We start from the raw sequence: 27408 nt of genomic DNA on the forward strand, positions 1-27408 counted from the left end.
CAGACAATCTACGGCTGCACTGTTGCTGCTGACAACTTCATTAGCCTGTGATATTCAGCTGGGTAATTCATTTCCCGAGCATGGCAATAGCTCCTGATACGCCTAATGGGTTGAATGTAATTTTGTAAGCTTTTGAAGATGAATGTCTCCCCTTGTGCTTAGCTATGCCCTAATATGGGAAACAATGATAGCTACCATTAGGAAACAGCATTGTAGTGTTGGGCTTTTCAGTGCAGGTTGGGTCTCTAAACCACAAAAGCAGGAAACATTAGCGATTAGAATGATCCACTAGATGTGGGTCACTTAACATACCTTGTAACGGCTTTTTTTGCCTATCTCTGCATTTAATCTTCATGAGGCCAGGGCATCCTACAAAATAAGGTAGTCTTGCCAGGGATATAAAATTAGTTAATTAATGGTTCCAGGGGGTGGGGTGGGCTTTGGCATGATACTCCTATGGTCACTTACCAATGCTATCCTAAAATGGGAGAACCATATGACAAACAAGAAATGTGACCCATGCATAGTTTCCAAAACCCAAGCTGTAATTTTTCTTTAAACCTATGGACAGAAGTGTAAAATACATTCATATAGATTCTCCTTAATTCAGTTCAACTCGATATACATGCATTGAACTTCATCTACCATACACAGGGTCCAAGTCCTTGAGCTGAGAGGCAATTGAAAAGTTAGAGAGGCCTGGATTCTGCTGTCCTGGAGATCTTAGTCCAGTAAGGGCAGTGGGGCCCCAAGTAACTAACTCGAGCAAAGGTAGACTGTGCACAGCAGGCTAACATAATTATGAATGCTACAGAGGGAGGAGAGAAAGACACTCATTCCATTTGGGAACATAAAAGAGAAGTTAATATGCCATCTGTGAAGACTTCCACCTTCATCCACCAGCCAATCTGAACTCTTTTGAGAGAATTTGGTCTCCTAAAAATCTTACTTGAGTCAAGTTCTTAATTTTTAAGAGTCAGGACTCCTCATCTTACCTAATTTCTTAGTGCTTCTTGGTCGTCGTTTATGACCATCAGTTCCAGGTATCCAAAATGAAAATGGGGAAGTCAACATAAAAATAGGTCTAAGAGGGGTGCCTGGGTGGCTCAGCAGTTGAGTGTCTGTCTTCAGCTCAAGGCATGATCCTGGAGTCCCGGGATGGAGTCCCACATCGGGCTCCCTGCATGGAGCCTGCTTCTCCCTCTGCCTGTGTCTCTGTGTCTCTCTTATTTATTTATTTATGAATAAATAAATAAAATCTTTTAAAAAAAATAGGCCTAAGAATCTCTCGGCTTATCCTATTATTGACCACTGTACCTGTTTTCTTGACTTTGTAAAACCAAATCCTACCAGGCAGACTCTTATTAGCAGTTGGAAAATAGAAAGAGATTCTGTGCTACTACTTTTAACTAAAGATGATATGAAGATTTCCCTTACAGAAAAAAGAGAAGAAAGAATAAGAGGATATATCGGAATAGGAGGAAGAGGAAGAGTCTGCCTGAAACCCAGTAATCATTTAGGCTTTGGTACTCTAACTCATCAACTTGACCACTTTGACTTGTGTATTGAGCACTTACTTTATAGACTCTGGTTTTCATACATCCTGGTGAAGATTCATATGGTTTGACAGGTAGGTGTACATGTACATAGGTTTTGAAACCTTGTCGAAACTATGAGGTCTGCTAGTTGCTTTATTGTCCTTATCTGAGCAAACTTTCTTTGAATTATGAACATCTGAATTACCAAATCCTAGTGCATTAATAATTTCATTTTTAAATTACTCAAAAATTCTGCATAACATTCTTAAAGTAAATGAAGACACCCAAATCATCTTTGGCTTCCAGTTGCAGATAAAAGACCTCCCCCAAAGAAATGGCCAAAATGAATGTTGTGAATGGAGAGGGGTCCCAAAGTCTCTGTGATGGCACATTGCCCTCCCAGACAACTCACTACAGTCCAGATCTCACTCTCCAAAGGCATGATGAAGATCCTGTTAACAGCCCAATTATTGTAAATGCTATTCTTTATGATAAAATCCAGTGTATCAAAGAATGCAGATGGCCTTGGGGATGGTTGTAAAGAGAAGTGACCTGTGCTAATTCCTCTTGGAGAGATTTGGGTGAATACTGCCACCTATTGATAGGTGAACCATATGCCACAAATTCCTACTCTGACCTGACACGGTGCTAATACTTATCACAACAGATCTCGTTATTCAGTTGGCCAAAACCTTTTAGCAGTCCTAAGTTCAAAATCCTTCACGTATTTGTGATGAAAAATAGCTGTGTTATACTAATTTAAAACGATTCACAAATTGTATTTCTGGTGAGAGGCAAAGGAGCCAGGTACAAATGCCATGAGCTTTGCAGTCAGAGATCTGGGTTTGAGTCTCCACTCAGCCCCTGAATGCACAGAAACAAGTTAATTAATCTCTCTGAGCCATAGTTTCCTCACCAATAAAAAGTGGATAATCCTCTTTACAGTGTGAGAATTCAGTGATGTTGCTGCAGGCCACACGGAAGGTGTTTGATAAATGGCAGCGTTTGTTACTCTGTTTCCACCACACTATTAAAATTAAGTATTGGTGACGCAATGATTGTAATATGACAAACCACGTCACGCATTAGACTCTGGTGAACTCTCCTGTGAGGTTCAATTATCCTTTGGCAATGCTACTTGTCTCGTGTAGTATCTTTGACATTCAAAATGAGGACAGTGTGAACATAAATATTAGAACTTTAAGTGTGCCAATTGAGAAAATGAGGATAAATGGGCTTCATTACCAAACGTCTCCTGACTGCCCGAGAGGATATATGGGGCTGAGCAGATAAAGAATTATGATAAAACTTTGGAGCTGAGTATCAATGGGGCTTTGTGACCTGCTGGACAGGGTTGAGGCTTAGGACCAGACCTAGGAGGTTCACATTCCTTCCTCGGCATGGTGTGGGGGATCCCGGGCTCACACAGACAATAGGGGATTCATAGTTTGAGAATTCTTATGATGACTGAGAGGAGGGTGGCTGCCAGAACAAGAAGACTTTTCAGAAGCTCGGACTCTGATTATCACATCGGTGCTACAGCCCGGCGAGAGGCTGCTGAGAGGCGGCATGAAGCCATTCTTGGAAAGCTTTCAGTGAAGTGTTTGTAACCTCCTTAAGAGAATCCCATTTCTCAAAAATGCAACCATGGAAAATCTCAATTGATTAGTTCAGATAAACACTCTGTCATCAAATCACAGCAGAAGTCACACAGCCCATCTCTTTTTGAAGAGTCTTTCTGAATTGGAGTCTAGTCTCTCCAAGACTTGGGTGGGGGAACCCCAAGAGAGAGTTTCTCAGGATATTTTGGGACCTTTACTTTTAGTCTGAAAGGTCAGCTGGTGCTTAAAACAAAATAATCAAGAAATAGCTTGCCTATGAACAGGCTGCACCTTTAGAAAAGGTCTGCTTTGGACTGAATAGCCACTGCCCTCCCCCACCCCGTTTCCTTTTTTCTTTGGGGCTTAGTAATTGAGAGGGAGGAGGAGGAAGAGTTTTACATTCATTACTAACAACTTCGCACATAATAAGCATGTTCAGATACACCCTGGGGTGTTAGTTTTCTTTTCCTATTTTTTTGTCTCCTTTTTAGCAGCTTTTGATAAGTAGCACATTTTATTTTTGAAAAAAGAATCGGAGCCGTTACTGAGTGGCCGCGCCCTGAGGAAGGTCAGGAGATTAGGGAGCGGAAGTAGGCTGGCCAGACTCTTTGCTGACCACAGTAAGGGACTGCTGCTTTCTTCCCATAATTTAATTTTGAGACTCTGATGAAAAGGCACCCCTAAAAAAATCTTTGCTGAAAAAAAGAGTGAAAAATTGTTAGAAAAAGGTCATCAAAAAGTGATCAATTTAAATTTATGTCTTACAAACAAACCACATGGAACTAACCACAAGGCAGACATGCATTTGCAGTGATATATGGACATTCTCAAAATATAGGCATGATTTCGCAGGAGAGGGTGGATGTTGCTAGCCTCTGATGTTGGTGGGCTCTGGCCTAGTTTCACAAGTATTCTGAAATTCTCAACGTGGCACTTCACAAGTCAGAGAAGAGTATACTAAAACAGACCTTTGAAGTTAACGGCTCTCCTCCCTCACTTGCCAAGTGGGGGAACTCAGCCGGTAGCAGAAAGTAACTTGCCCAAGGTCACTTAGCCAGGGGGAGTCCATCTCATCCCCAAGTGGACTCCCCTCTACCAAGCTCAACAGCTGTGAGATGGGAAGCACGTCACCTGGCAGTCCTCTTTCCGGGGTGACTCTGCCCCCACACCCCTGCCAGTGGCCCTGTGTGTTGTCAGGGTGGTTCGTCCGCCACCACCTGAACTGACTTCTTTCACAGCTGTTGAATGGCTTCTTCAGAGCAGCCCAGGCGCATTCCACATGGCTGCAAGGACTCGGCCTCCTGCTCTTTTCTCTGCCTTCATGGCATGTGATGATCGATGGATGCTGCCATCATCTGCCATCACAGAGGTTCAAAGTCATCTTAGGCTTCTTCTTCCCACTCATGTCTTCACTCACTCACAGGTGCGCCATGGACAGGTCCTCCTCCGGAGTGTGCCCCACCTTCAGCTCCTGATTTCCATTTCCACAGGCCCTCGCCATCGTCATCTTCCTGCTTCCCTGCTCTCAGGCTCTTACTGCCTCAGTTCACAGGCTACAGTGGCTAAACCAGAGGGATCTTAATGCACGGCCCTGCCATTGTCCTGCCCAAATCCCTGTCACCTCCAGGAACAAGTTCAAACCCTAACAGAGCATCCACGCATACCCCAATCCCACCCCGGCCTATTTCTGTAGCCTGAATTCCATTAGATCTTCCGTCCACGTTCACTCCAGCCCAGCTGGATTACTTGTCATTCCCTAAACATTCTAGGAATTCTGTGCATCGACCCATTTCCTTCTTTTCTGTTCAACCTCAAGAGGTCTTCACACTTGCAGATCCAGTGCAACTGCAGACTTCCCTGTGAATCTTGCCTAAGCATTCTGGAAGAGAGTACTAGTTCTCTCTCCCTACAAAGAGCCCTTTTATCTCTGAAAAGATACCTCCTCACCTTTGTTCCCCTCCCCACATCACGCTAGTGCTTTATCCACCACTTTGCATAAATAAGATGTTTTTCTTTCTTAATACTGATTTAATAACTTAACTATCTCAAGACACCAGGCCAGGCCAGAGCAGGGGCTGGAGAAGGAAGATACAAATTAACTAAAATGTAATCCCTGTCTTCAAAGGAGCTTGAAGCAGTGAGACATGTTCACAAATAACCCAAGCAAGTGAGCTAACTGTGGGGGTGGAATTGGGTGGAGGGGAAGTGCTGAGTATGGAACAAACATTCTCAGTGTTCCAGATGAGAACATGGGTGTTATGATATGGGAGTGGGGGGAGGGAAAGAAAGCACAGAGCTGTTTTTAAGTTCTATCTCTGTGCTGTGGTCATTGTTAGAGTCCTGTCTAGGTCTGGCCAATGCAATACATCCTTCCCCCAATACAGAGTAATCTTCCTAAAGCGAGTAACTCCCTGCTCAAATGTTTGCTATTGAATGAATCAAGCATCAAATAATTATAGGCTTATGCTAGGCGTTATGGAGAATACTAGTCTGTAGAGAGGAGGCAAAGTCTTAGGAAAGAGCTGGAGAACAAAAAGCAGGAACATGCTGTAAAAGTGCCGGGGGACGGGGGACAAAGTAAGTGTGTGATTACTCTGGGCTGAGATTAATGGAGAAGGAATAATCAGAGGAGGTGAGACCTCAGTGGATGGCCACTTGGCAAGAAAAATTAGATATAGTAAGTTAACTTTAGGGTTCCTTTTAATTCTCAGACCCCTATTATTCTTTGAAATGCTTTATTTATTCACTCAACACATACATGCTATGCACTTCAACAAAACATTCACTAAATATTTATTGAATGCCTTCTATGTGCCAGGAATTATGCTAGACTGGAAATTGAGGAGTGAATAGATGACTTTGCCATTAAACTCATAGCAAAATAGGGATGGCTGATGTAAAACAAGTAAGTGTAAGAAAATGTGATGGATGTCACAAAGGGCAAGGTGAAGGTGCTCTAGACTGCAGAGTGGGGACCCTAACAGCCCAAGGGCTAGAAAAGGATCTCAGAGAGATGATGCTTAAGCCAAGACTCTAGTGCTGCACATGAGTTCACCAGACAACAGGGACCGAGTGTAGGGGCAGAAGAATATAATCTGCAGGATTCTGGAATTGAGAGGCAGTATGGCATGTCCAAGGAACTGAAAGATGTTTTAAAGGCTGCAGCATGAAGGGAAAGTAGGAAGAGGGCAAGAAATGAGACCACAGAGGTAGGCAGAGCTGAATTACAGAGAATTTTGCTGAGGTATGTGAAGGAGTTTATAACTTCATTGATAAGCTTTTTGGTAACATTAAAGCATTTAGCACAATGTGGCACACCAACTAAGGACTTAATAAATTTAAATAATATTTGTTAAGAGCAGATTAAAGAATGAGTAGATTAATGAATGAATGCAATGGACAAAGGATGCATGACATGACTGAGTCTTAGGCATTTGCTCCTGGAAGCGATGCCACTATTTACTAAGACTTCATCCCCTTAGGTTTGCACAGCAGATTGAATCATGACCCCTTAGTGGCGGCCCCTAACCTTAGTAGAATGACTCAGTCACCTGGCTATCCCCAGCAGATGGAATTTAAGTAAATCTGTGTTAAAGTCAAAGTTTGTTTGGAGATAAGGGCAAAGTTTTACCTGGCAATCGTTTAGGCTTAAGCTGCAAAAGGGTAGCCTGACTCTTTCTTAATCCTTGATGAAAAAATAACCTTCTGAACCTCAAGGGCACGAATATTGCCAAATTAGATTATTCATGCAATGCTTCCATGGACAAATAAGTCTAAGGAGAGGGAGAGGGGAAAAAATATTCCAAAGAGAGATTTTGCCTTTTGAACGAGAAAAGAAAAAGTAAGACAATTGTTTAAAGCTAACCTACGCCCCTCCTTTGGAAGGTTTTATGAGTCATTGAGCCTCGCCTCAGATCCCAACTCCAGAGTAGTCACTTGTCAGGGACGAGTCAGCCACCACAGTGAAATGTTCTCTAGAAAGGAGGAGAGTTTCAGGAACACAAGATGCCATTCCCAGGATTCTAATTAATTACCAGGCCAAAGAATAACACTCTGCCCTCTTGTTTATAACCAAGAGACTTTCTCCTGATTTGCTGCAGAGTCGCATTCAAAATTTGGGAGTTGATTTGGCTCCAGGTATAAATAACACACCAGAGTCAGCAGTACCTAGTAGAAAGGTCCAAAACTATTTCTGAAGTCATCATAGCAGCTAAGCTTTCATTTGGCAGAGAGAGAATCTGAAGAGATCTTTAGAAAGATTCTTAATGCTGTTGCTAGGGACGTCTGTGTGTGTGTGTGTGTGTGTGTGTGTGTGTATCTGTGTGCTGGGGGGAGGGGGTGGCGCGGGGTTTAACATGTGCTCTCAATCAACAATGTCTCCTTAACATAAAGCAGCCTATGAAGGTCATTTGCCATTTTATTTTAGAGAGAAACATGAAAAATGCCTAAATAAGCAGCTTTCTAGGAAATTTATTCTGTGTGTTTCATTAGTCATGTAAAACGTAACGTCATGAAAGGAGCCAGGTGCACCCATACATAGCCGGCATGAAGGAAGCACTGGAATCTTCCTCCTAAGACCGAGCCTCTTGGTGTCCTAAGTCCCAGATCCACTGACTACTTCCTTAGAACCTGCTCAGACAAAAACTCCAGCAATGCCTGAGCAGCCCTGACTGGATTGGAGCTTTCTTAGCTCTTGCTGGGAGCTTGTAAAGGATTGCACAGGTGCCTTAGGTGAGGGGATGTGGTGGCCACCTGTGTGCTTCTCATCCCCATGAGCTGTGGGAGTAAGGGGGTGTCTGGTCCCAGGAGAGCTGTAGATCACTTGCAGTCACAGATTTCTGGATGGGCTCTTGCATGCCAGACGATATTCCTTTGCCTGCAGTTGATATAGTGCAAAGCTAACTGGCTGCCTTGCTGCCCCTTTGCTCATCCTTGAATGACAGCCCGTTCTGATTCAGGCTTGTTTGCCATGAAGCTTGTTGTCCCTGCATGCCGTTCCTAATGGACCTCACAGATTCAAAAGGCTAAAGACACACTGAAGTCATGGCATCTCTTTACTACAACGCACAAGAGAAATCGAGCCTTTTCCGGGCTATAGTCCTGAGAATACACCTAGATTCTGAGCCAAGCTGTTTCCCTCTCCCCTTCTCTCCCTGTGCATCATTTGCTCTTTTATTTTGCATTAAGAGTAGCTTAGTGATCATGGACTTCAGCTCTTGCCTGTAGTGATCCTGTTCGCATTTTATTCTTTACACAGAATAGGAAGGAGGTTCGCTTGCTTTGCGCAGAGGCTGAGCCACAGGAGAAAGCAAAGCCAGTGTGATTTATTGAATGAGAGCACTGGACAATTACCAACAACTTGTTCCTCTGCTGCCTCGAACAACCTGAACTGGTAAGTAAAATTCATTGTTGTCTTTCTTCATATGAATGTGGGGCTTTCTAATTCACTGATTATTTTTTAAATGTGTATGTGTTGCTGCAGTTTAAATGATACCAAAAAATCTGCATCTTCCAAAGTTAGCTGCAGGCAGCCCATGAAGGACGCACACCAGCACATATAGAGTGGTCTGCAGCAGCATGTACGCGTCCATGTGGGGAGTCAAGAGTGGGGGCGGGGAAACCCCCACTTCCGATAATTAGACATTTTGTTTGCAGCAAGCCTGAGGACATTATGTGCTTGCCTAACTGATTAGCAATAGCTATGAAAAAGTAAAATATTCTTTTGTTGTATAAGATCATTTTCTAATCCGGTTCCTGAGTACCTATAAGATACCTGTTGGATTAGATAAAGATGGATCCCATCATGCTGATAATCCTGAATATAAACCCAGACATATTGCCTTTAATCCAGCTGGACATGCAGGGTAGGATACCAGTATTCCGTGCATCCTGGGTGAGCATGCCCATAAATAGCATCATGACTGTGATATCAAGGATAGCTGCTAAGGGCACACAGTAGACATCCATGTAAACTTGCTTGATCCAGTGCTACTTTTGTACCCATATGCCTTATATCCTTTTCTTATTCTGTGAAGATATATGGTTGGTAGGGAATATTAGGTTCAAAGTGGAATACTCTAAGTGTCTTGTTACCCATGCTGGTCTTGGGCCCCGCCACGGCCACTGGAAGTACCATTGATAATCAAGTCTGATTTTGCTTCTATGCTGGAACACAAAATCCCTGTACTTACTTGGTTTCTTCATTTCCTAATAAAATGCAAGCCAGCCTCTGCAGAGGGGGAAGGTGAATGGCAAAAGCGATTGCTTTTCCAACCACTGCTACCACTACCACGTCTTCTTAGTCTTTTCTTTGCCTGGCTACTGCAAGGCTTTATGGCAGTACCAATCCTTTTCTAGTTGGTTCAGAATCCATATAAAGGTCATACAGAGTTTACTATCTTTGTTGCACACTATCTGCAATGTATCACTGGCCATTCAGATGGAGTTATGGCCTTGGGTGCTGACAAAGATGGATGATGGCAGAAGAGTGAGCAGCATGCTTCCCTAAATCAAAACCGAAGTTAGGAAATCTGAGAGATGGGCAAAGTTTTGCAGAGTGGAAAGTATCCCAGGCCACTCAATCACAAGAGCAGCATCATTCTCCCATGTGATTTGACTCTTTCGAACTGATGGCATTCTAATAGGAAGGAGATGGAATTGACTAATGATTAGAGATATCAGGATAGTAGGGCACTTTTGCTCATTCCCAGACTATGTGTCTTTAGGAAATTCCCTCACTCTACCTGGATCTCCAGTCTTCCATTTTTTTTTTCTATTCCTGATTCTTTTAAAGAAGACATGCTAAGCTCAACTAATCTATCCATGAGATACTACTTAAAGCTTTCCAATTAAAGATGCAGTAGGTAATCAAGATTGTTATTTACGTTAATCCAGAGACCATGCATCAGAAACCTATGGATGAGGGTTTATGTGGGAATGAGGAGATATATACACCTTCCCCATCAAAGGGATACAGGGCACTCTAAAGGAAGCATGATCACACTCAGGGGACTAGAAGGGGAGAATAGAGTGGAAAATGGCATTTTAAAAACACAACTTTAAATAAATAGATCATGTAAATAATTTTTATCAATATTAATCAGTAATAAGTGACTTCCCTATATTTATGATGCTGAGATACTGAAGATCATAAATGTTTTGAAATGAACATTTTGGAGGAGTTAGTTCAAGGATGAGTAGAACCCATTATAGAATTTACATTCAAATTACCCCCATACCCATGCACTTGGAATTAGCAGCTGTAAATGTACTGTGATTTATTTAAGGAGTTCTAGAAAACTCATCTGTCAAAAGAATTATCCCGTCTCTAGGATTAAGGTACCTGAAATTCTTTCATCAGAGATTCAATTAAATATTGCTGTCTTTTACAAAAGAAATCTTCTTAGGGGGAATAATAAATTAAGACCCTCATAGCTTATCATAAATGAACGTATTCAGTATTTTCTTCCTCACAGGAAACCCAAAGGATGTTGCATTAATACTGTATTAATTCTTCTGCTTTCTATCTATTTCACACCTATCTCCAAGAACTTCTCTTGTAATAATCATTTCACTCTTTTTTTTTAAGATTTACTTATTTATTTGAGAGAGAGTGTACATGTGCAAGCCAGAGGGCAGAGGGAGGGGCAGAGGGAGAGAAAGAGACACTCAAGCAGATCCCCACTGAGTGCAGAGCCTGTGGAGCCTAATCTCACCACCCTGAGATCATGACCTGAGCTAAAACCAATAGTTGGATGCTTAACCAACCAACCCTTTATCACTTAACTCTTAATCAGAAAGCTAAGTAGCCTTTAGGACAAGCCATTTCCTTCTTTTTATGGGATGCTTGGATTAAATGATACCATCTATTTTTCCTCTAGGCCATTGAAAGTCACACGTGGAAAGCTGAACTCACTACCTTTCCCCTTTTAAATCCAGTCTTCCTCTTACATTTCTCTCTTTTTAAAAAAAATTATTGGTAAGCCATTCTGCACCTAGTCAACCAAGCAGAGCTAACAAAAGTTATCCTCAGGTTCCTAACTCCTGAAGTCCCTCCATCTAATCACTAACTACATTTGGTCCATCTTCCTTCCTCTCTCTTTTTAATCTGCCCAGCCTTCTCCATCCCCATTGTGACATCTTGGAGTGGAAGTCACCAGCTCTCATTGTGATTTTCAACAGCCTTATACTTGGTTGTCCCCTGCCACTGGTCCCACTATAGCTCTCTTCCCTTCAAACCACCCTCTGGATACTACCAGAGTGATTTGATTCTCTAAAAATGCAAATCTCAGGCTTTCTCTGGTGCTTCTCCATTGTGAAAAGACTGAAATCTATTGTCACTCATCATGGTATGCAAAGCCCTTGCTGGTCTGGTCCTGCTATCTCTCAAGGCTCCTTTCCAAAGGTCTTTGTGTGGCAGATGAAAGGCCCTTTGGAAATGTCAGAGCCCAGAAGAATTCTATTAGGGCGCCTGTGGGCACTGACCAACCGGCAACACTATCACATGTCCTAACCTGAGTTATTATACCTGGAATGCCCTTTCTTTTCCTTCCTGCTGGTTGATTCTTCATTCATTGTTCAAAATCTTGCTCGGTCATCACCATTTCTAACCCATTCTCCCATACTCTCTTCTCCCATGACACCTACTGTCACTCACTCCTCTATGCTATTTCTTGCCTTAAACATTTGAGAGCAGTGTTGAGAGGCTTAGCTCTCAGATCAACTCTCAGATCCATATTGCCTGTGTTTGAATCCCAGATCTGCCCCCTTAGTAGTACCTCAATTCCTTTCTATGTAAAATGGGGATAATAGTCCTTACTTCACAAGACTATTATGGGATACAGAGAGCTGATACACATAAAGGCATTATTCTAAATAGTGCCTGACTTAGAAAGTGCTATAGAAGTAGAAGCCATTATCACTATTCCATAATTTCACGTATCACACTATTTCATACAAACACACACTTGCATAACTGTCTTCTTCATTAGCCTATCACCATGTTGGGGTACAGGTAGGGTAATCAACTTGTTTCAATTTGCCTGGGACTTCCCTAGTTTTAGCACTCAAAGTCCTGCCTCCCCGGAATCCGCTTAGTCCTAGGCAAACTAATACTGTCAGTCACCCTCTGAGGGTGTCTTATTCACCTTTGAATTCCCAGGATCTATCACAGCATATATAGACTACCAAAGTAGGTCACCCAAAGGGTTTATTAAACTATAGAATCAAAATTAATTGTCTTTTCACCTCCTTCCTCATAAACATCCTTTTAAACTTCAAAAATCAATCTTCTTCCTGCTGTGAAGTAACCACTGACTTTTCAAAACTTATCACTGAACAACTGAAAATATGTTTTTAGATGCACAGGAACTTGAAAGGTTGCTTCCATACTGTTATATATTATCAGTGTAATAGAATTGGCCACTCTTTAGCAATCAGAGACATACCTGACATGGTAACAGCAGGTGGGGAATAGGAGAAGGGTCACACTTTCTTTTCTGTCTAGTGACAGGCAGGTTGAAGTGTGAAGGTCCCTAGTTCACATCACAGCCTGAAGAGCAATCTTGTCCGAGTCAGAAATGTTCCCTTCACTGAATGTATCTGTCTACCCAGCTGTCAAGAATGGCTAGAGTTCCTGTTTCTAATATGCTTTGTCTTACAACTGCTCCTCATCCAAACTGGCTCAGGTCTTTTTTCACAGTACAAATATGATGAGAAAGTCCCAGAAGCAAGCCCCTGTGAATCAGGGACTCTGGACGTGCCAGAACTCATAACGAAGTCAAGATCTTCTCTTTAGAATCAAGGTCTAGAAAGAAGCTGACAGGCAGCCAGACCAAGCTCCCTCAGGCAGAATTAATAGTAGATTTGCTAAGACCATGGACTTTGGAGTCAGAATAAATCCTGCCTCCTCCATTTACTGGTTATTTGGATCTTGGAGAAGTTACGTAAACTCTATGGGCCTCAGTTTCTTTGTTTGCAAAATAATAATATAATAATGGTGCCAACTTTCTCCTAAGGCTATTATTACATTTTTTCTTAGCCTGTGAAAGCAAAACCTGAGGCAAAACCAATCATGAATGTTCTGTTGGGTATTGGGAGACACAGCCTCAGGACACCAAGAGTCAAGCCATCAAGGAAAAAGGGAACTGAGTCAAGGAGGAAACATGAAAATAGATCGTTTGTTACTGAACTAGCCATGGCTTCACAAGAAAACACATCTAGTGGTTTGTGTGTGATTGCTTCCAAGAAGCCCTCAAAACAGTCCACAAGGGAAGAACGGAGAAGAAATTATCTGAGAGCTCCTTCCAATCTCCTACCTCTCATTGGTCCAGTTTCTCACATTTCCAGATAGTGTGACCCAGTCCCTTGGGGTGGCCATGAGTAAAACTGGAGCCTCCCTCTGTGAGTCTGATTGGGTCAGAGCTGCTGCAGCCAATGTCACAGCAAGCACAGTGGGGGCCATGTCAGACCCACCCTTCACTTGACACAGCTGGTATTTGGGGACAGGATGAAGGTGGCAGCCAGAGCTCTCTACGGGAGCAAGCAGCCAGAACCCAGGGAACAGGTGGTTTTAAAGTAAACCTGGGGAAACTCCTCTCTCTCTCCACAGACTGTTTTTGCCATTTTGGATATGGATTCTCCAGGAAACTTTCACTCTTTCCTTAAGGCTTGCCTCCAGGTATATTAAAAGTGTAGCTGGTATTAGGGTGTAATAAAGAGCAGAAGTTTTTAATTTTCATAAAGTGCAATTCATCAATTTATTTTATGGTTTCTGCTCTCAGTGCCTCTTCTAAGAAATCATTTTCTTATTCAAGTTCACAAAGATTTTCTCCTATGTTTTCTTCTAGAAGAAGTTGTATAGTGTGAGCTTTTGCAGTTAGGTCTATATTTCAATTCAAGTTAATTTTTTATATATGAGATGAAGTAGTGGCTGAGGTTTTATTTTTGCATATGGACATCTCATTGTTCTGATGCTCTCTGTTGGAAAATTTCTTCTTCACTTGACACCTTTGTCAAAAATCAGTTGATCATATATGTGCATGCTATTTCTGGGCTCTCTGTTTGGTTTCATTAAATTTATGTACCTATCTTTATGTCACAGTCTTTATCTGAAGAGCTGTCCTGATACCAATACCACAGATCATGATTACTATGACTTTAGAGCAGGTCTTTAAATCAGGTAGTGTAAGCCTTCCAACTTTGTTCTTCTTTCTCAAAGTTGTTTTGGCTATTTTAGATCCTTTCCATTTTTATAAAAATTTCAGAATGAGCTTTTTGATTTCTAAAAAAACAAAAACAAAAAACCCACCCTGCATTGAATCTAGAGTTCAGTTTGGAAGAATTGACATCTTAATAATATCAGTTCTGATTTGATCCATGAAGAAAGTATACATGTCTATTTATTTAGGTTTTCTTTAATTTTACTCATTAGTTTCATGGAGTTTCGAGTATACAAGTTTTGCGTACATTTTGTTACATTTATTGCTGAGTAGATTTTTGTAGATTTATTAGACCGTTCTACAAAATGTTCATGTTATCTGCAAAAGAAGACTGTTATGCTTCTTTCCTTCCAGTCTTTATACCTTTTCTTGCCTTGCTACACTAGCTAGAATGTCCGGTATAATAGGAGAGAGAGGAATGGACGTCCATGCATTGCTTCTGATCCTAGGAGGAAGCATTTGGTATTTAACCGTTAAGTATATTGTCTATAGATTTTTGTAGATTCTCTTCATCTGGTTGACAAGTTCCCTTATATTACTGAAAGGTTTTTTTTGTTTTGTTTTGTTTCGTTTTGTTTTTGGTTTTGGTTCAGTAAACATATTGAATCATGTCAAATCCTTCTTATTCTGCATCTATGAAGATGACCATATGATTTTTCTTCTTTTATTCTGTTAATGAAGTGAATTACATTAATGAGTGGTTGAATGTGATACTAACCCTGCTTTCCTGGAATAAACCCTACCTGATCATGAAACATCATGTATCCTTTATGTATATTGCTGGATCTTACTTGCTAACAATTTGCTGAGCTTTTTTGCGTCTATGTTTGTGAGAGACATTGAGCAATAGCTTTGTTTTCTTGTAATGCCTGTTTTCTGGTTTTGGTATCAGGGCAATGCTAGCCTTAAAATGAAACCAAAGTTTTGGAAGAATTTTGTATAGAATTGGTATTTTTTTCCCTTAAATATCTGGCAGGCTGTAACATTTAACATAACCTTTATTAAATATTGTGGGAGAAAAGAAACTATTAGGATGGAAAACAAAAGTATAAAACTAGAGACTAGCTTTCCCATATAGTGTGTCTTCCTATCTCCTAAATTCTGGTCCTATAGCTGTGTTGCAGAGACCAGCCCAACTTCAATCAACAGATCTGTTTGCCCTTCTCTTTGCCTCTCAGGGTCCCTAGAGCCTCTTTGAAGGAAGAAAACAAAAGATATATTTATTTTCTTAGAGAAACTCTCAAGAGTTTTTTATTAAAATGATGGCTTAAATTTTATTAATAGTGGTTATACCCATCCAACATAATACTACTCAGCAATGAAAAGTGAAGAACTACTTACTGATAGATATAAAAATGTGGGTGAATCTCAAAATAATTAAGCTGAGTTAAAGAAGGCAGATTTTTAAAAAGTGCATAGTGACTATTCCATTTGTATGAAATTCAGAAAGGAAACCTAATCTGTAGTGTCAAAAAGCAGCCCAGTAGTTGCCTGAGAACAGTAGGCCTGAAATGAATATTTTTTTGAACATCTATTTATTTCAGGCACTCTGCTAAACATTTAAAACTCTACTATTCTTTTTAGACATGACTTTTATAATTCAGATACAGAATACTATTAAGGAAATTGAAGCTTAGGGATGGTAAATGATTTGGCCAATGTCATGCAGTTAATAGGTAGAAGAGCCAGATCCAAAGTTAGAACAGACTTGAGATCAAAGCCCCTACCTTTTTAAAAGATTTATTTATTTATCTGAGAGAAAAAAAGATTGAGAACATAAGCAAGAGGGGCAGAAGGAGAGGAAGAGAGACTCTCAAGAAGACTTCATGCTGAGTGCAGAGCCTGACTTGTGGTTCGATCTCATGACCCTGAGATCATGACCTGAGTTGAGATCATGACCTGACTCAAAATCAAGAGTCACTGGCCCAATCATATGAGCCACCCAAGCACCCCAAAGTCCCTACTTTTAATACTGTGCTTAAAACCAAAATGATTATCTTGAAGTTGAAGAATGGAATAAAACAGAACTATAGATCTCATTCTGTTTCAGTAAAAATGGCTAACAGGAATCCCCTCTAAAGAGTAATATTCCAGATGTAACATAATGAAAATAATTTCCTTGCTAGTTCTCCTCTTAGGATTCTGTATCTATTTTACCCATCAGATATTTCATTCAACAAGTGAGTCTCTTTTTTTCTCCCAGGTCAATTTAATACAAAAATGCAGAGAGTACTGTTGTCATTTTTAAGACATTTTTCTGGATGCTCTAGGGATTACACAATATGTTAGTAAAGTCCCCAACAGGAATCATATAGCACAGGAAAACAGTAACTGAGGAAAGGTTAATATATTTTGTACTTCTTTTGTTAAATTTATTCCTCAGGATTTGAATCTTTTTAATGTCATGCTATAATAAATAGAATTGTTTTAATTTCATTTTCATTTCATTGTCTTAAATCAGAAAGGAGAGTAAAAGGGTTATAAACAAAAGATAGACTTATATTGTTTTATATTACCTTTTATGTTTACCTCCATGGTTTCCTTACCAATGTTCTTTCTTTCCTTGCATGGATTTGAGTCACTGTCTAGTATCCTTTCATTTCAGCCTGAAGGATTCCCTTTAATATTTCTCTTTTTTAAAAAAGTTTTATTTATATATATTTTAGAGAGAAGAAGAAGGGCAGAGGGAGAAAGAGAATCTCAAGCAGACTCTCTGCTGAGCAGGGAGCCCAACATAGGACTTGATCTCACAATCGTGAGATCATGACCTGAGATGAAATCAAGAATTGGACACTTAACTGACAGAGCCACCCATGCGCCCTTCCCTTTAATATTTTTGTAAGGAAGGCCTGCTGTCAAATTATCTTAGTATTTGTTTATCCCTGAATGTCTTAATATCATCTTCATTTTTGAAGAGTTGTTTTACTGTATAGAGAAATTCTTATTTGACAATCTTTCTTTGGCATTTGGAATATGTCATCTCACTTCCCTCTGGCCTCTATGGTTTTCTGGTGAAAAATAAGCTGTAAATCTTCCTAAGGATTCCTTGTATTTAATTAGTTATTTCTTGTTTCCAGGATTTTCTCTTTGTTTTCAGCCTTTAGTGGCTTAATTATGATATTATCTAGGTGTGAATCTCTTTGAGTGTATCCTATTGGTGTTCATTGAGCTTCTTGAATGTGTAGGTTAATGCTTCTCATCAATTTGGGGAAGTTTTTGACCATTATTTCTTCAAATATTCTCTCTCCCCCTCCTCCCTCTCTTTTTTAGACTCCTATTATGTGTATGGTACACTTGGTGGTGTTTGACACTTGTCTGAGACTCTGTTCATTTTTCTTCACATTTTTCTCTTTTTGCTCCTAAAACTGGATAATCCCAATTGACCTATCATAAAGTTTCATGATTCTTCCTTCTTCCTGTTCAGATCTAATGCTGAGCACCTCTAGTGAATTTTTCATTTATTATGTATTTCAACTTCACAATATCTATTTGGTTCTGGATTTGTTTTATAAGTTGTCTTTATTGATATTCTCTATTTTGTGAGGTATTCTCACAATTTTCTTTATTTCTTTAGATATGGTTTCCTTTAGTTCCTTGAACATATTTAAGATAATCATATTTAAAGTTTTTGTCTAATAAGTAACATATTTAGGGCAATGTTTATTGACTGCTTTATTTCCTATGACTGAGACAAATTTTTGTTTGTTTGTTTTATGCATGTTTTGTCATATTTTTCTTGTTAAAAACTAGGAATCTTGGGGCACCTGGATGGCTCAGCAGTTGAGCATCTGCCTTCAGCTCAGGTCATGATTCTGGAGTCCTGGGATCGAGTCCTGCATCAGGCTCCTCATGGGGAGCCTGCTTCTCCCGCTGCCTCTCTCTGTGTCTCTCATGAATAAGTAAACAAAATCCTAAAAAAAAAAAAAAAAAAAAAAAACAACTAGGCATCTGAATATAATGTGGCAACTCTACAAATCAAATTATCCCACTCTCTCAGGGTTTATTGTTTAGCAATTTTTCAGAATTAAGTCTGTAAAGTCTGTATTCTTTGTCAATTCCTTATCATTTTGATGGCCACTGAAGTCTCTGTTTGGTTAGCTTAATTTCCTTAAATGCCTGAAACCAGTGGGTCTTCTGATCTTTACAGAAGGGCTCTGTGCACATGTTGAGGCACACATTCCATGCTATCCAACCAGGCATTTGTCAGCTCTGCCTTACCCTTCACTTCCTGCTTTTCATGCAGCCTTAACATTAGACAGAGACAAGAGCTTAGGACCTTCTCAGGTATTTTATGAGAATGCTCCCAGCCCTGGGCATACATGTGGTCAGCTAGATCCTGACACTGTGTCAGAGCTTTTCAAAGTCCTCTATGGGCATCTCATATCCCTTTTAAGCTTTTTGATTAGTCTATTGTTAGTCTACTTTTATCTAGCACCTCAGGCAGCTGTGATGATTAAACAATTGCTGATGTTTGTTTTTGACAAGATGCCTTAAAGGAAAAGGTTCTTTGCACTTTGTGAACTCTGAGGTCAGCATCAAAGAAAAATCTTATGGGTGGGGTCTTCCAGGGAACCACCAGTCAGGTCAAATGATGATGATTCTCTCAAAATGGGGTTGTGAAGGAGCTCTGTCACCATTCTGCACCATTCAGTGGCTGCCAGATTACTGTTTTTTAAATCATGAATATACATTGATGGTCTTCAAGGCTACCATAGAGCTGGGAAAGATAGGAACTGAGCAAGTTAAAAATGCCACAAAGCTCACTGATCTTACCAAATTAGCCACTTGTCTCAAAAGAAAATAGATTCTGCAAAACTTTGGTTAATTTCCAGAGTTCTGAGAAAATTAATTCTGATAATTCCTGCTAGTATCCTTATTGCTTTTATGAAAGAGAAGATTTTTGGAAGTCATTACTTTGCCATTCCCGCTGTCATACTATTATTTTTAATCTTTCTGTGAAACTTTTATTTAGGTGCACCACTTATAATCTCAGAGGGGTGCCTGGATGGCTCAGTCAGTTAAGTGTCCAACTCTTGATTTCAGCTCAGGTCTTGATCTCAGGGTTGTGAGTTCAAGCCCCATGTTGGGCTCCATGCTGGGCCTGAAGCCTACTTTGGAAAAAAAAATCTCAGTTGGAAAGTTTTGTCTTTTATTAGGAAATTAAACCATTTGAGTATATTGTACTCACAGGTATATTAAATCTTAGCCTTACTACTTCATTTTACATTTCTATTTATTTTAATTTTATTTTTTAATTTTTCTATAAACTTGTCTTTATTCCTCTCTTTCCACTAAGTTTGAAGTTCAACTTTCTGTTTTACTGTTACTTTAAACATCCATATAAAAATATATACTTATATTTTTCTATCAAAATCAAGCTAAATAGTATAATAAGTACATAAAGTCATGTTTTAAAACAATGTTTAAAACTAATAAGAAAACTATGTAAATTGTTACAATGTACTTTGGTATCTCTGATTTGGGAAGAAGATTGATGTAATCTTAATAATTGCTGCTATTTATTGAGTGGCTGTAGTAAGCGTTAAATAGGATGCATGCTTTCATTTGTTAATTCATTTAATCTTCACAACTCTATAAGAATTCTCTTTATATATGGTGAAACAAACTCTGAGAATTTAAATAAAGTTCCTAGAGTCACATATAGATAACAACAAGCTTGGGTCTGCCAAATTCCAGAGCCAAAGCAACACTATTTCTCAAAGGCTTGCCCCTTTCTATAAGGGTAAAAATTTAAGAGTACAGTTATTTGGGAGGGGTGTGCATGTTTATGAGAACAAATAATACAAAGCGCCTTTTTCAATGTCTTTCATCAGACAAAATTTTAAATATGGTGGGGGGAGAAAATATAATGATAGATGAAATCTAGAAGAATAGAAACATGCTGAATGATGGCCAGGAAGGAAGGGACAGCTGGGGCAGTATGAGAAGGAAGTCAGACAGGGAAAGTCAACCTATTTTGACTGAAGGGAACAGATGGGAGATGAGCAAAGACAAAGGGGGCCATGTGGGTAGGTGTCATCAGTTAGAGGGCAAGTAACTGGAATTTGATCAATCGACAAGAATTTATTTACTGGACTCCTGGGCACTTGTGAGATACAAAAGAATGTAAAGTTATTTTGGGAATGATAATGATGTAGACAAGACAGATGGCTTGAACTGGGGCATTAGCGCTGAAGGAAAAGTCTAGAGACAGAAGGCAGAAAGAAAGAGGTTAAGGCAATCTCCATGTGAGCCAGCTTGCTATCAATCTGGAATTTTCGTGGGAACAGCAAGATATAGAGGAAACGCTTAATTGCTACTGAAGCAAAGTTAAAGGATCTGTAGATGGAATGAGAAAGATGCCAAATCACCTACTTTTTCTATTTTTGTTTTTGTGTAAGTGAAAAGATTATTAAAGATGAAAACACACCCATATGTACATACACACTACAAATAGTGCTTTAAATCATCCTCCCAAATGTAAACATGACCATTTAGCTAAGATTGGGTGGCCCGATACAAGTGACGAAAAGGGAATAGGTCTGACCAAATTGAAAGGCATTAGGAAGTCTTTTTTTGTGTTGCAAGAAATTGTAAGCAAGACTTAAAAGGTGCCTAACAACATTCAGCAATGTAACCATGATAGCTCTCCATTTGTTAAAGTACAAGTAAGTCAATGTCAGTTGGTGCCAGTGGACATGGAACCCAATTCAGAAGCATGAGGAAGAAATGAGCTTTCTGATAGTTCCTTAATATATTACTTGTCATAGACTCTCTCATGTGAGCATTCATTTATTCGAAAGTATTTACTGAACATCTTCTATAACAAAATGATAAGTGTCATGAGTTTTCCTATATTCTAAGCTCTTTACGTGCATTATCTCATCAAATCCTTATAACTGTAATGTGATATTAAGTATTATCCCTATTTTATAAATGAGAAAAATAAGATTTAGATATTTAAGTAACTCACCTGATGTCACATAGTCAGTAGCTGGAATAGGCTTCCTAATCTGAACTATGTTTCTTGCACTTTGAGGCAGGCATATTTTAGGTATAAAAATTAGTACTTGGCAGTCTTTGTTCTTGAGAAGCATACAGACCAGCTAGGAGACAGCCAAATAGCTGTAATACAATAAAATATTTTCTGTAAGAGGCATATCCTAAGTAAATCAGTAAAGAAATACACAGATTTACCTGGGCTGTCAGAGACCACTTGAGCATAGACTTTAAGGATCAGCAGTCATTTCCTAGGTGATGAAGGCATAGATGGAATTCCAGTACAGGCAAAAGCAGTGCAAACAAGCTTTATTTAAATAAAGTTCCTAGAGTCACATAGATTATAGATAACAATACCATGATCCAAGCTTCGGTCTGCCAAATTCCAGAGCCAAAGCAACACTATTTCAGAGGTAGAAAAGAGCTTGAACTATTTCAGAAACTCTAAGGAGATCAGAAAGACTGAAACATAAAACAGAGAAGAACAGTATGAATGAGGCTGGAGAGGCAAACACTTGTGTGTGAGGTGAAAGAACTTAGAATTTATCCTATAGAAATGGAGAAGCTCTGAAGTCAGTCCTATGAAGAGTGGGGTTAGCAAAAGAGATTCTCCATGATACTTATAACACGGGATCCATAAGACTATGAAAATTCAAGGACAGGAGATGACCTCTGAGAGCCGCAGCTTAGCAGCGATGGCAGCATTACAAATGGAAGACTCCATTGGAGATTGGGAACTGACCAATCTCTATGTGGTGGGAAGGCAACCGCATGCTCCAGAGAGACCTGGTCCCAATGTACCAGAGGCTCCCCTGGGGTAGAACACTTGGCACATAACTGCCTCGGCCAGTTATTTCATTTGTGCATTTCCTTATCCAATACACAGATGCATGCCAGGCAGCCAGAGCCTCAGTAGCATCAATATTTAAGTAGCAATACCCAGCTTAATGGTGGATGGCTTTTGAAATGGCAAGGCTGATTTCCTGGAAACTGACTGCAAGTATGACATTGGTGAGGACCTGTTTAGAGATTTGTGGAACAGCAGTCAAGTACAACTTGGAGAATGGCAGTAGTGACAGCCCTGGAGGATACTCTCTGGGGTATCTGGGGGAAGCAGGGATGGACCTATGCGTACAAATCCCCCAACCTCTGGGCACTGAGGTAACTCACCAAGTCTTAGACAAGAGGCACAATTTAACACCTCAAGGAAAGGGGTATCTGCAGGGAACAACCACACCCAACAGAGGGCAGCATCTAAAAGGAGGTAGGTAGAAAGATCCCAATTACATATACCCAAGAGGAACTGAACAGAACCCCTGGGTTATAGATTTGAGACACTTCCTCCCAGTGGGATAGAGACCAAAAGTCTTGAGACTCAAGTCATACATATGTTTGTGTGTAATTGTGTATGTTTAAATGGTAAATAGATGTTGTCATATCATTCTTGCCCTCAATTAGCTATGTGGCTGTGGGTTTCAGCTTTCTAGTCTATAACATGAAAAAACTGGGCCTCCGCTCCAAGGTCCCTTCCAGCTACAGCATTTTATTAGGATTCCAGATGGTTACTGGTGATAAAATTCTTTGTCAACTTATAATTATCTTGTGTAAATGATACCACATCAGATTTTCCTCCTCTTAGGAACTGCTGTGTGAAAATGACCCAACAAATGCAGAATCTACATCTTTCTCAGTCAAAGAAACACAGTGCCCCATCGTCTCCCAATGCCGCCAAACGCCTGTACAGAAACCTCTCTGAGAAACTGAAGGGGAGCCACTCTTCCTTCGACGAGGCCTATTTTCGAACAAGAACAGAACGACTGAGCCTCAGAAAGACCTCAGTGGTAATAACACTCTTTATTCTTTTCTCTGCTTAATTTGTGCAGCCATGTTTGGGTTGAAGGAGATTCTAAGATGCTCTACATGTACTTCTGCACCTGCATTTGCAGTTTTACAAATGCTGAGAATCAGGTAAGGCAGGAATGGCACACATCTGTACTGTGAGCCGGAACTTCAGTGGGAGAGTTTCCCTTTCTTTTTCATAATGTCTTGCCCTTTCTTTTCTCTTAGTTTTTCTTTCTCTCATGAATCAAAGAAACAACAACAACAAAATGGCAGAGAGCTCCAGTGTTCATTCAGATAGCAAATGAACAATGAACATTTCATTTACTTATTTATAATGTATGGCCCATATGCTTTTCCAAGGTATTCAAAACTGAATCTAGGCCAAAAATATGTATGTATTATATAATGGTAAATAAATAAAGTGATAGAAAGAGAAAGAGAGTGGGGAAGGGAGGGAGGGAGGAAGGAGTGAAAAAGAAAAAGCTAGAAAATAATGAGGATGGAAAGAGAAATAAATATACTAAAATCCCAGATAAATATAGTATCTAAAGTTTGCCATGACATTTCTCTCTGAGTTCCCAGTCAGTCAAAGCAGAAAATGAAGCCCAGTTGGGTATAGCATCCAATTAGCTGATAACTGAAAGTATTTTAGTCTATCAGAAGAAACTAATGTTTTCCTGTTGCTGAGTCCCCTGGCCTAATTTATAAGATGCCACAGTGAATTATGTGATGGAAAAGGAAGGTCAATGTTGGTGACATTACAGACATCATAGAGTAGTTTCTTTTTTTTTTTTTTTCAAGTTTTTATTTATTTATTCATGAGAGACACACAGGGAGAGGCAGAGACTTGGGCAGAGAGAGAAGCAGGCTCCTTGCAGGGAGCTCAATGTGGGATTCAATGCCCGGACCCAGGATCACGACCTGAGCCCAAAGCAGGCACTCAACTGCTGAGCCACTCAGGCGTCCCATAGAACAGTTTCTGATAACCCTCAGTAAAAGCAGAGGGCATGATATTACCATGCTTGGCAAGGGCATTTCTGCAGGGGGTAATGGCACCACTTGTTTGAGTTTAACACAGAAATGAGCCCTCGCCTTCCCAGAGAGAAGCATGCTAGGGTTTGCCAGCAAAAGCATGGAGGAGGAAATGACTCAAGAGTAAGAGCAAATATGGCGCATGAGAATTAGGCATACGAGGAATCACAGACAAATACACAACTGTGGACAGGGCAGCATGCTAACATTGTTCTTTCTCTTTTGTCATCTAGTGTCTCATTTCAAGCTCATCTTCTGGGAGGGCTCGGTGGTGGCCAAGTTATGGCCTCAGCGGCAGAGGCTCTTCAGTTTGGCAGAATGTAGACAAAACACTTCTCCATTCAACAGCCAGTCCTGAAGCAAAGAGAGCTGAATACCAAAAATAGTTGTATCCCTTGGGACCCCATTGTCAAAACATATATTTGCATAATAGCGTTGTATTTCCCTCAAATTTCAATCATGCATCATGTGCTCAGTTACACTGACCTACAGCCTTTGATGGAGAGAATTGATTTTTGATGATACTAAAAATAAACCCTGCCAAGCTAAATATTTGGTCACTGAAGATCTTGCACAGTTTAATCAGGCAAACGCTGTGCTCTTGTCAGGACCAATGGTATTTCAACATTTTTAAAGAGCAGACAACTCCTGGAGAAGATACCAGATAGATGTATAAATAGTATATGTGTTACTCTTCTCCCATTAGCTGCAGAAATATATATTTGAGAGAATTCAGAGCTTTACTCCTTTACTATTAACCTCTGATAGAACTTTTCAATGTAACCCTATTGTCATCAGCTATTATTTTTCTATAGGTGACTTGTATCCTCTGAATATTCAACTTTTGGCCCATTTAGCACAGTTGGCCACCCAACCACTGAAACCCTCCTTGAACACCACCTCTTCAGCTCTTCCCTTGAGGACTCAGAAATGCCAAGTGCTTAGTGGCTGGGGCTTTGGGTCGAGAAGGTGCTAAGGTTATTTCAGAGGAGTCTAGGAGCTGGGGAGTTGGCCTGCAGGCAGTGAGAGCTATTCAAGAGTTGTAGAAAGGAAGGGATATGTAACATCATCAACTTTAGACAGATTATTCTTGTGTCAGTACGGAGCACGGAATGTCAGTGGAGGACACTAGGACCAGCAATGGGCAGGTCACTGCCATCGTCCAGGAGAGGGATGGCAATGGTCTGGGTCTGAGTGATAGTAGGGACATGGGGATGGGGAAGGAGGGGATGAGAGGGAGGGAAAGTGTGATCTTAATTCCAAGCCAGTCGTCATTTCAGCGACCTGTGCTGCATTATCTATGCCAGACTTTCCCAAACTGTGTTCTATAGAATACTATTCCAGGGGCAGTTAAAACAAATGCAATTTAAAAAAAAAAATGTTCTCTGAACAAATATTTAAAACAGGTCATATAGAATTATTAAAGGCCCTGAGAGGTCTTACAGTAAAATAATGTAATAATCCAACTTAATCCAATATGCACCAAATTTATATGACTGCATGCTACATTCCTCATAAGACACCTAGTAACGGCCTATCAGACAGTATTGCAGAGAAGACTGGTTTGAGGAAAGCTGGTATTTGCTCTTATCTATAGACAAGCCATGCCGTACGACGTGGTCTCAGTGCATCTAAATGTCCAGATCCAATCAGTGCCCATTAGAAAGATGGAGGAAGGGTCCAACTGTGTTTAACAAGTTGTGTGGGGCAGCCCGGATGGCTCAGCAGTTTAGCGCCACCTTCAGCCTAGGGCGTGATCCTGGAGACCCAGGATCGAGTCCCACATGAGGCTCCCTGCAGGGAGCCTGCTTCCTCCTCTGCCTGTGTCTCTGCCTCTCTCTCTCTCTCTCTCTCTCTCTCTCTCTGTGTCTTTCACGAATAAATAAATAAAATTAAATTTAAAAAAAAACATCGTGTATGTTGGGATAAATTGAATGTGGATACAGTCACTGACATCAAAACAGCTAAGCTGCCAAGGCAAGCCAGTGTGTGAAAGTGTGCTAACCTCCCAGTATTCTTGCTCCCCAGAACTTCCAGGGCAATGAAGCAATGTTCGAGGCAGTTGAACAACAGGACATGGATGCTGTGCAGATCCTCCTGTATCAGTACACACCAGAAGAACTAGATCTCAACACACCTAACAGTGAGGGGTTGACACCTCTGGATATTGCCATCATGACCAACAATGTGCCCATTGCTCGGATTCTTCTGAGGACAGGGGCCCGAGAAAGTCCACACTGTAAGTAAACTTCAGAATAAGAATAAAAACATGTACTGTTAAGGCTAGACCCAGCTTCATGCCACCAAAGTGGCCATTGCTGACATTTAGAGCAGGAACAGTTGAAAAAGGATAGGCCCCGAATTCCTATACATGTTTTCATGGACTTTCACGCAAATAGCAATAGTGGTTTAACCAGTCTAGGCATCAAGTTACACCCTAAATGGAATATACTGAGTGGAATTGAAAAGGAACCTGGAAAGAACTTCCTCCTAAAAATGTAACCCAAGTTTTAAAATATGTGAAGCACACCAAGTGAAGCTATAAAATAGGAAGGGAAGTATACATAGAAAAAGTTGTTCATGTGTTAGTGTCTTGTGTCCACAGTCATGTGGTAGTTTCATTCAGTCACTCATTCATTCAACAAACACTGAGGATAGGGCACCAGGAATGCCATGGTGAGCAAGATAAAATTCCTATTGTCATAGAACTTACATGATAGTGGAGGAGACTTCCAATAGACAACTAAACAAACAAAAAAAAAGACAACTAAACAGATCAATTAAATTGTAAACTCAAATAGTGATGAATGCTATGAAGAAAATAAAATAAGTGAGTGGCTAGAGATTGATGGAGTGGGGACTATTCCCAATAGGTTTGGGCAAGAAAAGCCTCCCTGATGGGGTGATATTTGAGCCTGGTCCTACATGGTACCAGGGAATGAGCCATGATGAGATGTGGGGTCAAATTCTAGGCTGAGTGAGCAGCACACAGAAAGGTGAGGAGGCAGGCAGAAATGAGACTGTGTTTGAAAAACCAGCCCAGTGTGGCCATAACACATAAATCGGGGAGGGACAGTGATCACCAAGGAAGATTGTTCGGGCTCTTGCAGGCCTTGGTAAGATGCTCACTTTGATTATAAATGTGATGGGGAGACAGGAGAGCAGTTAAAGCAGATG

At 40.4% G+C, this 27408-nt stretch overlaps 1 protein-coding gene across 4 annotated transcripts in view; it reads left to right on the top strand.

Annotated features, from left to right (window-relative positions):
* Positions 1–27408, top strand: part of ANKFN1 (ankyrin repeat and fibronectin type III domain containing 1) — a 450535-nt gene that overhangs the window by 289899 nt on the left and 133228 nt on the right. For all 4 annotated transcript variants that reach the window (XM_072747535.1, XM_025995982.2, XM_072747537.1 and 1 more), the window contains 3 exons: positions 8397–8531; positions 22997–23198; positions 26260–26470. In XM_072747535.1, coding sequence (XP_072603636.1) covers positions 8397–8531; positions 22997–23198; positions 26260–26470 — 548 coding nt within the window. The remainder of the gene's footprint in view (positions 1–8396; positions 8532–22996; positions 23199–26259; positions 26471–27408) is intronic.

Source organism: Vulpes vulpes, chromosome 2 (assembly GCF_048418805.1).
Source record: "Vulpes vulpes isolate BD-2025 chromosome 2, VulVul3, whole genome shotgun sequence".
Lineage (NCBI taxonomy): Eukaryota > Metazoa > Chordata > Mammalia > Carnivora > Canidae > Vulpes > Vulpes vulpes.